Genomic DNA, 12,709 nt, shown 5'->3' with positions numbered 1-12,709 from the left:
TGTATGCTAACACTTTAAAAGAGTAAACAATGGAAAGATGAACTAAAATATTTAAAAGATCACATAGGGCAGGAGAGAACAGTTTGCAAGGAACAGGAATAGACACTAGGTTTCTCTAAATGGATCTTACTTTGTAGTTTGATTTTGGAAATGTAAATAATCACATAAAGTAAAAGTAAATCTTTTAAAAGCTATCTTGAAAAGTCAGAAGAGAAATGAAACAAACGATCCTAACTTTGTATCCAACTGGTAGCATAACCATAGAACTTAAAACCAGTAAATTGATTGTACATCCTAGTGGAACATACCTTAAGGACAAAAAGAACTACAAAAATAAAATTTTAAGCTGTTTGGTAATCATATTGTTAGCTGCAGTGTTGCTATTTTTATTCTGAGACTGTTGTGTATGTAGTGTGGAACCAAGTTGCTGAGAACTGGGATGTTTGAATGTAGGAGGAAAAGATATAAAGGTAAGAGCAATCAGGTTAGTAAAAACCCTGTAGTCCTACATGTAATAGTATAAACTCACGAAGTATTCTCTTTTTGAAAGAGAAAAATACATATTTCCTAGCTTTGTCCAACTGAAAACATTTAGAAACCATGTCCACTGAAAACATCTAGAAACAATCTAGCAGTCATGAGCACATCTAGTGTCAAACCGAATTAGTAAATATCAATTCTTAGTAAAAAGAACCAAGGATCCTTGGAGAAAGGATCCTTGGATGATTCCAAGTCTGGGGCGGGAACTGTTCAAGATGACCCAGGAATATCTTGTGGTTCTGAAAAACAAGGAAACCTATAAAAGACTACTTGGGTCGCATCAAAAGACTCAGGAGCTCAGTTGAAGAGGTTCCCACTAGAAAAAGATGGGACAATTTCAGGATCAATAAGAATAACAAATACAAGTAACTGAAACATTCATAATGTTAAAAATCCATTATTTAATAATGATACCTATTTAATAATGATACCTTTTTTTTAAAGGTCACCATTGGAGCATGCCAGGGAAACAAGTTATTTCAAAAACTGAGAAATAGAAGGAAAGTATCAAGCAATTATTTTGCCTTTTTTATACTCAGTGTACCAATGGGCAACCAAATAGTTGATGAGGGGACATTTTCTTTTTAGGAGTATTCTAATAAATGAAGAAGAAGTGGTGGACTTAGAATATCAGTTTTGTAACCGCTAGTGAATTGAAGGATCTGGGCAATGATCACCCAGGGCTGCTAACATCACAAAAAAAGGGAAACATGAGGTATTATGTCCCTCCTGATGGAAAAACACACCACCTCCCTTGAAGCAGTCTTCCCCGTCCCCCACAAAGAATCTGATAAAGCTTCTAGATCTAATTACTAATTTACAGGAAATACAGGGCAGATGAACACAACACTACAGGAATGCAATCACTAAAATCCAGACTATGGGAAACTTACAGAACCAAAAATGTAAAAATAAATCAAACATCTACTCCCAAGTTAAAAAACCCTTAGTAGTACAGCTTTAACAAGATATATATATATAAGCAAATTGAAAGGCAGCTTCGTGAGTATTGGTGAAATAGCATAAGCATTCCCATGAAAGTTTCAGGAAAAAGAAAAGGATGTCTGTTGATACCAGTAACATTTGAGATTGTTCTGAATGTGCTAGAAAAGAAAACAAATTACATGATGTAATGAGGAGGTAAAATTATCATTGTTTGAAAGTGAGATGACTAATTCTGGGAGACCCAGGAAATAAAACAAAAACTATTAGGAATAACGAAAATTTTCAATAGATATCTGTTTAAAAAATTAATATGTAAGAATCAACAGCTTTGGGACTTCCCTGGTGGTGCAGTGGTTAAGAATCCGCCTGCCAATGCAGGGGACACAGGTTCGAGCCCTGGTCTGGGAAGATCCCACCTGCCACGGAGCAACTAAGCCTGTGCGCCACAACTACTGAGCCTGCACGCCACAACTACTGAAGCCCATGCGCCTAGAGCCCGTGCTCCGCAACAAGAGAAGCCCCTGCAATGAGAAGCCTGTGCACTGCAGAGTAGCCCCAGCTCACTGCAGCTAGAGAAAGCCCGCGCAAAGCAACGAAGACCCAACACAGCCAAAAATAAATAAATAATTTTTTTTAAAAAAAGAATCAACAGCTTTCCTGAAAACTATGGCCTACAGGCCAAATCCAGCCCACTGTGTTTTTGCAAATAAAGTTTTATTGGAACACAGCCATGCTTATTTACTTACATATTGTCTATGGCTGTTTTTATGCTACAATGACAAAGCTGAGTATTTGTGTCGGAGACCAAATGTGAGGTTTGCCAACCTCTGCTATAGATAAATAATCATCAGAATGTAAAATGGAAAAAAAAAAAACGGATCTTGTTTGTAATAGAAACAATATAAGCTATCTAGGAATAAGCTTTAAAATATGTATAAAAGAAGAAAACCCCACAACTGTATGGATAAGACATAAAAGGAGACATAAATAAATGGTATTATGTATCTCATGCTTGGTAGAAAATGAAAGCAAAACTCTATTTAATCTGTCAATACCCTCCAGCCAAAGACCACCAGGCACGCATCTGTAGTTATTAGTTTTGCAGTGTGGGGTATCTCAGTAAGAAGGCATTAGGAAGGATTTCTAGGATTTGGGCTTGTGTTGGGGATATGAGGGAGGGTTTAAAGAAGTAGGACTTTTCTCTGGATTGGATGCTGTCAGCAAGTGGGAGTATTTCTATGATGGGATATGTTAACAAATCTTAACTATACGGAGGCTAAAGCTGCAATTGGTAAAGTAGCAACAGAAACTTATATTATCCAAGATAGAGGGATTTTCATTATTTTTGTGTGTTGGACAATATTTGTGTCTTTGTCAGTGTTCACATGATTACAGAATGATCTTGTTTTTGTTTTGATCCTTCACATCACAGAGTGACCTTGTCTGATGTCTATGTTCTGTGAAATTGTTCATGTTCAACAGAACACCAAGGCCAGCTCCTGGATGTCCAAGGATGTTTTTCTCTTTCTCAAATCTATAATTAAATGCAATTTTAATGTTAATTACCAGTTATGTATGGGTTCGTTTTATGAGAGTACTTGCCAAAATCTATTTAAGTTGGGTATCTGGACAAATAAACATTAGGGAAGAGTTAAGAAATCAAAAGGGAAAGAGTACTGCGAAAACTAGACATAAAAAGAAAAGGCTGATATATTTGACTACAAAAAATAAAAGTCTTCTCTGTAATAAAAATGACCAATACAGAAGCTTGTAAGACAAACTCAGGTAAAATATCTTCAACACATTTGAGGAAGGGTTGATAATCCCTAGTTAAACACACACACACACACACACAAACAAGACAAAACAAAACACTCTCTACCAGTCAATATATAAAAAGTGAACTCTTAGGGATCGTTTTAATGTTTTACAATAAAAATATACTATTGGAAAAAAAATTTCAAGAAAAAAATCTGGGGCTCGAACACAGAGAGGCGAGATTGCAGAGGAGTGTCAGAGAAGCCTACGCTTCCCAGGAGGCTCTGCGCTGACTGCCCCCGGCCTCCCGACAGGCTCCGCGCGCTTTACGCGCCAGCTTTGGCCTTAGCCCGCGAGCAACGGGGTCGCGACAGACAATGGAAAGCAGCGACGGGGAAGCCATCGACAAGCGCCGCGTCCACCTGCGCCCTGTTACGCTGCGCGATCCCGCCCCCGTCTTGCTGCACCTTCTGCCCTGCGAAGTTCTGGTTAACCGGCCCGCCCCCGTGGGGCTCTTCTTCACCCCGGCCATCCGCCAGGGTCCCGACGGTGAGCGCTCTCGGCTGGACTACGGCTCCCGGCAGCCCCCGCGCCGGCGCCGCGCTCTCCTCCGCGAGGAGCCGGCGCGAGGGCTCCCGGGGATCGTGGTCCACCGAAGGTGGCGGGAGGGCGGCTACCGGGCTTGCTCCGCTAGGCCTGGATCAGACCTTCACTGGGGCCCTGCGCCTGCCTCCTCCAGGACTGCAAGTGTCGTTCCGGGGCCGCAGTCTACGCGGCGAGGAGGTGGTGGTGCCGCCCGGCCTCGTGGGATATGTGATGACAGAAGAGAAGGGAGAGGTGTTGCTGGGGAAGCAGGACTTCTCGGAGGGTTTGCAGGATGACGAGCAAGAGGAGCAGGAACTGGTGGAGCCCCCGGAGGCGCTGGAGCGTGACTTCGTGAGCACGGGGCTATAGGGTTGCAAGGGAGCGCGGGTGGGAGCGGCGGCCCCGATGCTGAGCCGGGGCCCCTTCCCCAGGACCGCTTTATCGGAGCCACAGCCAGTTTCAGCAGCTTCACCCTGTGGGGCCTGGAGACTATCCCCGGTCCCGATGCCAGAGTGCGTGGGGCCCTAACCTGGCCCAGCCTCGCTGCAGCGGTGAGTACATGGATGGGCCCCCTCCCTCCCAGGCCCCATCCAACCCCCCACCCCCCGCCCCTTCAAGGTGGTTTCCCAAGTTGTCCAGAATCTTGCCTGTGAGTGAATCTGGGGGCTTCGGGGCTGGGGAGACCAATGGGGCAGATGGAACCTGGGTCTGACTGGAGGCTTACACTGGGTAGGGGCAGCAAGGCTTCCCCACCACTCTTCTCTGGCCTTCTAGAAGGGCTATGATTTTGAGCAGCTGGGTCTCTCCCCTGAGGATCTAGGCCACCCAGTCACTATACTGCAGAAATCCAATAGTAGAGGTGATTCCTGTTGCAGATTCACGCACAGGTACCCGAGGACTGAGAACCAGAGCTTGAAATTGAAAGCCACCGATCCCTTCACCCCAGTAAACCCTTCTTCACTTTGGAGCCTGATTCCATCACCCCAATAAAGGAGCTCGTCACAGAACACCTGTAAGTTTGCCAGCACCTTGGCGCCAGCACTGCCCCTTCTCCCACAAGGACCTTTCACAGCTCTGACCTATAGAAACAATTTATTGCCGGGGGCAGTGGGGCAAGAGAGGCCAGAATTCTGCAGCCAGTTCCCACCCCACCCCACCCGCAGCTCCTACTTTACAAAAGAAATTTGTACAGCCACCAGTCCTCTATACAAGCCACCCGCACCCCCCCATCTCACTGTACACAGCTGCCTGGCTCCCTCTGGTCCCTGGTTCACAGCAGGCCTGGACCTGCAGCCAGCTGACCTTGGAGTTGACCTGAGCCCTGAGCTCGCCTTGGTGCTAGGCACCAGCAGGCCTTTACCAGGCCTGTCCTCTCCTTGTGGAGTTGTCCTCAGCCCTGTCTCCCTTGGCGCGCCTCTTGGAGACCCCAGTGGGGGAGGGATGGGCTATCAGCCCCAGTTCTGCTGGCTTTGCTGGCACTGCCACGGGCAGTGCCTGGTCACCATTTTCCCCTCTTGCTCCAGTCCTTGGGAGTGAAGTGCAGACACTTGGAGTCGATCCGAAGAAGCCGCTTGAGCATAGCCCGTTCGTGCCCATCCACGATGTCCTCCGACAGTGTGAGGATATACTGGCCCTGCACAGGAGACGGGGCCAGGCAGGTCAGCCCACGCGGGGCCTGCTCTCCGCACCCCTACACACACCTGTCTCCCCCTGCCTGCCTCCCTACCTTGTAGTAGTTGATGAGGTTGAGGTACTGTAGAGTGGAGATGACATCCTCCTTCTTGATGCTGGTAATTTCACTGATCTCACTGTGGGAGGGCAAAGATCAGGTCCCCTGGGGGCCTACATCTCCGCCCCAGGCCCCCAGTAGCCCGAAGAGTGAGAAAGCCCAGGAACAGACACGTCATGCCATGCACCCCCGGGTAGGCAGGGCAAGGCTCACTTGATGGTGATCTGCGGCCTCTCCCCGCTCTCTGACTTCAGCCCCATCAAGATCTCCAGAATGGTCTGGGACCAGTAGCTTCGGTAGGATAGGAGGCCAAGATCCGAGAGGGGCTTCTCAGGGGTCCCCGTTTTCCCTTCCACTTTGGAGAGTTCATAGCCTAAAGCAATGGAGCAGGAGGGGGTGGGTGAGCAATCACAGCGTTATGCACCCATCGTTTAAGAATGCAGGTTGCAGAGGTAGACTGCACGGCTCCCATCTTGGGCCTGCCATGTGGTAGTTCTGTGCCTCAGTTTCCTTGTAAAGGACTAGTTAACATACCGTTCACCTGTGTGCTGAAGGCACTGAGAGAAGCAGCTACAATCAACTAGAAGCCAGTGAGGGCTTACAGGTGGGATGCGGGGAGTGCAGAGAAAATGGTTTGTGGGAAGTAAGTGCCTCCAACTTTCCTCAGTCATACCAGACTCTCTGCGCCAGGATATGCGAGGAGAGAGGTGGGGCAGACCCCACCTCTGGTCCAGGCCTGAGGGTGCTTGCATTCTCAGTCAAATCAGTCCCCCGGCTGTGACCTGAGAAGCATCAGCTGCTCTAAGACCAGGCTGGCCTGACTGGGTGGCTGGGAGGAAGCAAGGAGAGGGGCACCAAAGCACTTCCCAAGTCAGAGGGAGGCCGTTCCTCAGCAGTAAGCTACCTCTCCAGTGGCTCTCTCCCTCCCACTCTGACTGCTCTGCCCTCCTCTACCCTGCTGACCACTGGGCACTGGCAGGCAGTTCCTGGTGAGACCCTCAGGCCCTGCAAAACCATGAGCGGTTTCACATCTCTTGGACAGTATTCATTTCCCCATCAGGGCCCTGAGATGTCTCCACTACTTCTACTTCTAGAAGCCCTTCTTTATCCTCAGTCATAACGAGCCTTGTGTTGGATCGTAGCCCTTTCTGCTTTCCCCCTTGATTCATCTTTATCAGCCAGTCTGACCCTCTTGCCCAACTTCCTGTGCCTTCCACCAAGCAGCCCGGTGGGGAGGACAGAGAGGCTTGTGCTTTGGAGGAAGGAAGCATGAAGAGGGAAGGGGCACACTTGAGTTCTTACTCAACTTCTGGGGGAGTGCATGCAGAGTCTTGACAGATCAACTGGAGGCCACACTTGCCTCCTCAGCTGCAGGAACTCCCAGCCCCTCGCAGTGAACACCGACCCACCCTCTGGAGCTGCCTGGAATGGTGCTTCTAGTGTCCTGTCTGCTCCTGCCGGGCACAACTGAGCACGTTTCCTTGGTGGCCCCGCACACATCCCATCTCCACTGAGGTCTGAGCTCCAAGGCCTAGACTGGCTTTCAGCAACCTTCTGCTCTTCAGGCAGAAGGTTTCCTGAGGATGTGACCCCATCTCGGCATCTTTCTATACCAATAAAATTTCTCAGAACATGACGGTGATCAAGTCAAGCCTCCAAGTCTTCACCAGACAGCTAAGCCTCCCTCCTTATCTCCCGGGTCAGAGCTTGGTTATCCCAAGGGTGTAGTGAGTGGTGAGTTGAATGGAATGAGGGTAAGAGGCTGGGAAGCAAGAGGGGGCCTTGGGGGCTAATGAAGAGTTCATGTCTGATGAGGGGCAGAGGCCAGATCCCTGTGAGTCACGTTTGACGTGACATCTGCTGTCCCCAAGGCTCAGGGAACAAGTGGGGAAATGAACCACAGGTCCTTGCCCAGGAACGTGCATAACCGCACAGGACCAGACAGCTGAGCAGGAGCGGCTCACTTGGCTTCTGCCCATGCCCTGGGCAGGAGCAGACAAGTCAGATTTGGGAAAAGTTGAGTGGTACTTAGAACCTTGGCCAAGGAACTATGAGGGGCTGAAAACCTAGTCCAGACGAACAGGGCAGTCACCCCAGAACGGAGAGAACCTTGGGAGAGTCTCATCTTTATTTCTAGCCAGTTCCCCTGGTGACTGGACAGCACAGCCGGGGCTGGGAACACAGCAACCCGACATGTCTGTGTGCAGCATCTGTGCATGAGACAGCGACGGGGCGTGGGCCTCCCAGGACCTGCCCCCAGCCCCCGGCCAGCAGCACAGGTACTCACTGAACTCGATCAGCAGCTTGCCGTAGCCGCGGCGCTGGTAGGGAGGCAGGGTCAGGATGCAGGCCACGTTGTAGTCTTCTGTGGATTCCTTTTCCTGGAAGAGGGGCAGGTGAGTGTGAGGGAAGGGACCTCGCTCAGGGCAGGACTGAGGAACAGCCTGGACGAGCACTCACCTTGGAGAAGTAGCCCACGATGTGGAAGCCCTTGCAGTCATACTCCGTCATGACGTAGAAGAGGAAAGGGTCTGTGTCATAGTACAGTGTCTTGTGGTCGAGGAAACACTTAGCCAGAAGACACAGGTTCTGGGAGTAACTCTACAAATGAAAAGGTCTGTCACCACCCTGGGTACCCAGCCTTGAGCATGGCCATTGGGCCAGGGTCAGCCTGAAGCTTCTTTGTCCCCCAGGCTGATAGGTGAGGAGCCTTCCCCCCTGGGGCCTGACCCAGTCCATCGGTCAGGCTGTCCGGTGCATGGGCCCTTCTTAGTGTCCAGGAGCCCATGTTTCAGCTCTGTGATGGTGTTCAAGCACCCACCTCCCGGTGAGCTGGCCAGGTCTGTTCCTGCTCCCCATACCCCCATCTAACTCTGGCCTGGAAGCCTCCAATGCCTTCTGCCACAGTTACCAGTCAACAAACTGATGTGTCCCCATGAAGAAAGACTGACCAAGGATTATGAGAAAAGCTCTGCCTGTGTGACAGTCTTAGGAAACTGGTTGTCAAAAAAACAACACTCTGCAACCCAAAGTCACACCTCTTGAGAACTGATCTGCTCTTCTACAACAGGGGTAAAGAATTCTGGAATGTGACAAAATAACTGCCTCAAGGGCTGCCCCAGCAAAATTATTAATTTTGCTACTTTACTTCTATTCTCACAACTTTCCTGCATTTCAGATTTGGCTTTTTAAGCACCTGCTGGGCACGGCCATGTGGATACCCAAGCCCACACTTAATACAGTTAACAGTGGTTAAACCAGCATCTTCCTCTCAAGTCCCCCCACCACCCAAGCAAGAGCTGTCCCCTGCCAGTCTAGGTGACTGCCTCTCCCTCCCCGCCCTCCAGGCCCCAAGGATGGAGGCATTTCAGTTTTAAAGGTCCCTCCAGGTTATGCCCTTCTTCCTCCCCACAGCCAGACTAAGGCAGGTTTGAAGCCCCAAACCTGTAGTGTCCCCACTTCCCAGCTGACCTCAATCCCACCACCTGAGCTCTGTTCCATGTAAGAGAGCCTTGCCTCATCCTGTCTGCCCTCCAGCCAGAAGAAAGGATCTTCGCCTTTTACACTGTCTCTGCACATTTTTTTGCATTTCACAGATAACGCATTTTTTTTTTAACAAATTGAAGGTTTGTGGAAACCCTGCATTGAGTCTATCGGTGCCATTTTTCCAAAAGCATTTGCTCACTTCATGCCTGTGTCACATTTTCATAATTCTTGCAATAATATTACAAACTTTTTCATTATTATTATATTTGTTACGGTGACCAGTATTCTCAATGTTACCACTGTAATTGTTTTTTTAGACACAATGCTACTGCACGCTTAACAGACTACGGCATAGCGTAAATGTAACTTTAACATGCTCAGGGAAACCAAAAAAATTGGTGTGACCACTTTATTTCGATGTTCACCTGATTGCGGTGGCCTGAAACTGAACCCGCAGTATCTCTGGGGTCAGCATCCGTTCCTGCCCTTCAGAACCCACTGCTTGTGTCACGGCTCAAAGGTTACCTCCTCTGTGAAGCTCTGCTGTCCACCTCTTCCGGATCCTGATAACCCACCCTTCGTGTTTCATGACACGTGTCACACTGGGATCTATGCAGCCATTAGCACGTCTGCTTTCCCCTGTGAGATTCTGTCTAATTCACCTTGTACAATATCTCCCACCACCTGCCCTACAGCAGGAATGCAATAAATGGGGTGAACAGATCTGTTAGCCAGAATGGTCAGTGTTTTCCTGAGCTGGAAGAAGCTGCTCACTTGACTCCCTCAGACTCCTGGCAACAAGGACTCCCCGCTGCCCCTCAGCCACTGACCTTGTTCTTACGTCCATCGATCTCAAAGAAGGAGATGGTGCCCTTTCGGTAAATCTCGTTGCCTGGAGGATGTCGCAGGTCACACTTGGTCTGAGGAAGAGAGAAGAATTAGGGGTGGGGGTGGGGGGTTGCTAGGAGGGTGGCCTCCTGGGACCCCTCATACCAAGTGACGCTGCAGACACTTGAGGCTTCGGCCGTACTTGAGGCAGAACTCGCAGAGGTAGAGGACAGGCAGCGTGGTGAGCTCCTGTGGGTATGGGGAGAAGTACCAGGGCTTGAGGCGGTGCCGGCCCAGCTCGATGCACTCGATGTTCTTCATCCGGGTGACGATGTCGTCGTGGCTCCGGTCAGACACCAGGCTCCCAGTCATGCGAGGAGCTGACGGTATTCCATCTGAGCTGTCCTGCGAGTCCTGCCCAAGGCCGGTGGAAGACACCAGGTTACAGGAGACAATTCAAGCAGGGCGCTTTACAGCTCCCAGCCTTTCCACAGGTTTCCTTGTTCAAACCTAACAGCAAACCTATAGGGAGAGGTACTAAAATCCCCACTTTCCAGTTAAAGAAACCAAGACTTGGAAAGTTTTCATTTGGAATGTAGAAAAGATCACCCAATGCCTGATCTGAACCAGCTCCGCCTCACTCCTAATCCCACCAACACCATCTCTGCTCAGCACCCCTTGTTCATTTTTAAACTAGTCGCTAAAGTCTCCACCCTGCCTATGTCCCCTCCTTTTCACCCAGCCTCCCTCTTCCTCAGACCTACCTCATCAGTGCCCAAGCAATTCGATTTTCGCTTCCGCCCTGGTTGAGCTGCCACTGCCCTACGGGCTGATCCATTCTGCAGATGAGAAAGTAGGAATAGAAAAGAGAGCTGTGAAATGCCCGAAAGGGGCTACCAGAGATTAGAAGAAGGGAAGGGAAGAAGAGACGGTTTGGGGGACTCACCTGGGGAAAAACTGAGGCTGGGGCTGTCTCGCTGGGCACTGGAGTCGCTGGTGAAACCACCTCCACCTTCCGTTTCTGCAGAGAGAAACCAGGACAGGTGGGTCAGAAGGTAGAGAAGGTGGGACCTGAGAGGAAAGCAAGGTCCCTGGAATTGCTGAGGGTACCGTTGAGCGGTGGTTGGGCTGCAGGCAGGAGCTGGAGGAGAGCGGCTGGTCGGGCTCGCCACCGGGAATGGCCTCCCGCTCCTTGGGCAGGTTGAAGCGGAGTGTGATCTGGACCGGGATTGGCAAGGTCTTCCCGCTGGCCTGGGCGGAGGCCGGCTGTAGAGATAGGTCCAGGGTCTTCCTCTGGGGCGGGGTTGGTGGTGGGAGCAAGAAGGGGAGTAGGGCCCCCTCAGCATGAAGTGATCAAACCCCACCCTCTGCCCTTTCAAGGACACAGGAACAGCCACTGGACTCTGGAAACTACATCTGCAATTTGGCCCCCATCCTTCGCAAGCTGAAACCAGGGTGGGAGGGGACAGCCTCCAGCCCATCCAGGAGCCACTGAGGCCAAGAGATTTGAAAAGTAGGAGGCAGGAGAGAAGAGGTGAAGCAGGGGACCTACTCACCACCTCTCTCTCTGGAGAGCCGGGGCGGGACCCAGGAAGTCCGTTCTTGGTGGGGGTCTTGGCCTCTTTCTTGGGGAACTGGATCTTCTTTAGGTCCAGCCGCTCGTGGGTCACCCATTCATCCAGGCGTTTGTTGACTGCAGCAGTGGGGATGGCTCAGGAAGGAGTGCCAGAGGCTGCCCCGCAACCCTGCAGTCCCACCTCATCCCGGCCCAGAACTCACAGTCAATGTAATGGACGTAGAAAAGCTTCCGGCCACTGATGTCCTTCACGCTCAGTATCTCAGCCAGGGCTGTGGAAACAGCAGAGGCAAGGGCCTTAGACAGACCAGGCCATGAGGCTCCACCCTCCTACGACCTGAACTCCACCACGAGGCCCGGTTCCTAAGCCCCAGCACTTGGAACCGCTCGCTCAAGCCCCCGTTAGTCACCAAGTGCCATGCCCGCTCCAAGCCCTGCCCGGTCCCTCACAAACGGCTAAAAGCCACGCCCCTCCGGAGTATCTGCGCCCCGCCCGCTCCAGGATTCTAGAGGCCCCACCCCCTCCCCGGGGTTCGGTTGACTCTCCCCCGCCCCTCGCCCTCAGGTTCCTTAGCCCCGCCCCCCGACGTCACTCACGCCACTCATCTTCGTTGTCTTGGTTCCGCCGCAGCACGGGCAGGCGGCAGCCCTCGATTATCTCCCCCTGGGGAGACAGCGCGGCGCCAGGGTCGGCTACTGGGGGGCCTCGGGCTCTACCCACCTCCCCTGGCTCCCTCCGCCCCGCCCCGGGCACCGGACTCACCACCTCCGCCATCTTCCCTCCCTCCACTGCCACTTCCGGCCCCTCTGGGAGACGTCACTTCCGGAAATGAACACGTTGTAGGCCTGGGCCTCCCCGAAGCGGCTTTACGAGAGGACCCTTGACAGACATCGCCGCCCAGCTTGCTGACGGAGCCGGCCCGTTTGGCTGCTGGGGGAATGGTGTGTTTTAAGTCTCAGGCCAGGTCCTGGGTGGAATCCCCACAACGTGCACAACGATTGGAGGAAAACTGAGTCCGTCACGTGACGCTCACTGGGTGCGACGCCGGTCACGTGGGACTGGTGTTAGTGCTTTGAGGGCGGCCGGGCTGGGGCGTCTCCTACTGGCGTAACGATGCGTCGCGAGGGGTGAACTGCGCGTGCTCGGCCGGGAGTTGGGGGGCGGGTCTGGAGAAGTGGCCGGGACTTGAAGGACTCAACGCGTCGCTAAGTTGTGGACTTCATTCTTTAGGGCTGGGAGTCATGGAAGATTTATGGGTTTG

At 51.4% G+C, this 12,709-nt stretch overlaps 2 protein-coding genes across 6 annotated transcripts; one reads left to right on the top strand and one right to left on the bottom strand.

The window, feature by feature from the left end:
• The first annotated feature begins 3,556 nt into the window (after positions 1-3,556).
• RNASEH2C (ribonuclease H2 subunit C) lies at positions 3,557-4,844 on the top strand. Its single transcript, XM_059932021.1, has 4 exons — positions 3,557-3,792; positions 3,983-4,179; positions 4,260-4,379; positions 4,704-4,844. Exons 1-4 carry the CDS (start codon positions 3,621-3,623, stop codon positions 4,728-4,730), a joined length of 516 nt encoding a protein of 171 aa, XP_059788004.1. The 5' UTR covers positions 3,557-3,620; the 3' UTR covers positions 4,731-4,844.
• Positions 4,845-4,914: 70 nt separating this feature from the next.
• KAT5 (lysine acetyltransferase 5) lies at positions 4,915-12,422 on the bottom strand. Of its 5 annotated transcripts, none has more exons than XM_059932016.1 (14): positions 12,211-12,422; positions 12,045-12,111; positions 11,651-11,719; positions 11,428-11,564; positions 10,982-11,164; positions 10,818-10,892; positions 10,636-10,710; positions 10,037-10,285; positions 9,874-9,963; positions 8,018-8,158; positions 7,845-7,938; positions 5,771-5,930; positions 5,555-5,636; positions 4,916-5,461 (listed from the first exon to the last, which is right to left on the bottom strand). In XM_059932016.1, exons 1-14 carry the CDS (start codon positions 12,220-12,222, stop codon positions 5,327-5,329), a joined length of 1,569 nt encoding a protein of 522 aa, XP_059787999.1. In that variant the 5' UTR covers positions 12,223-12,422; the 3' UTR covers positions 4,916-5,326. The 5 variants fall into 5 exon arrangements, with proteins under 5 accessions (XP_059787998.1, XP_059787999.1, XP_059788000.1 ...); XM_059932017.1 differs by having other exon boundaries at positions 10,982-11,137; XM_059932015.1 differs by having other exon boundaries at positions 4,915-5,461; positions 10,982-11,137; positions 12,045-12,237.
• Positions 12,423-12,709: the final 287 nt, after the last annotated feature.

The sequence above is a fragment of the Balaenoptera ricei genome, chromosome 8 (assembly GCF_028023285.1).
Source record: "Balaenoptera ricei isolate mBalRic1 chromosome 8, mBalRic1.hap2, whole genome shotgun sequence".
Classification (NCBI taxonomy): domain Eukaryota; kingdom Metazoa; phylum Chordata; class Mammalia; order Artiodactyla; family Balaenopteridae; genus Balaenoptera; species Balaenoptera ricei.
This window is presented reverse-complemented; position numbering and strand designations above follow the sequence as displayed.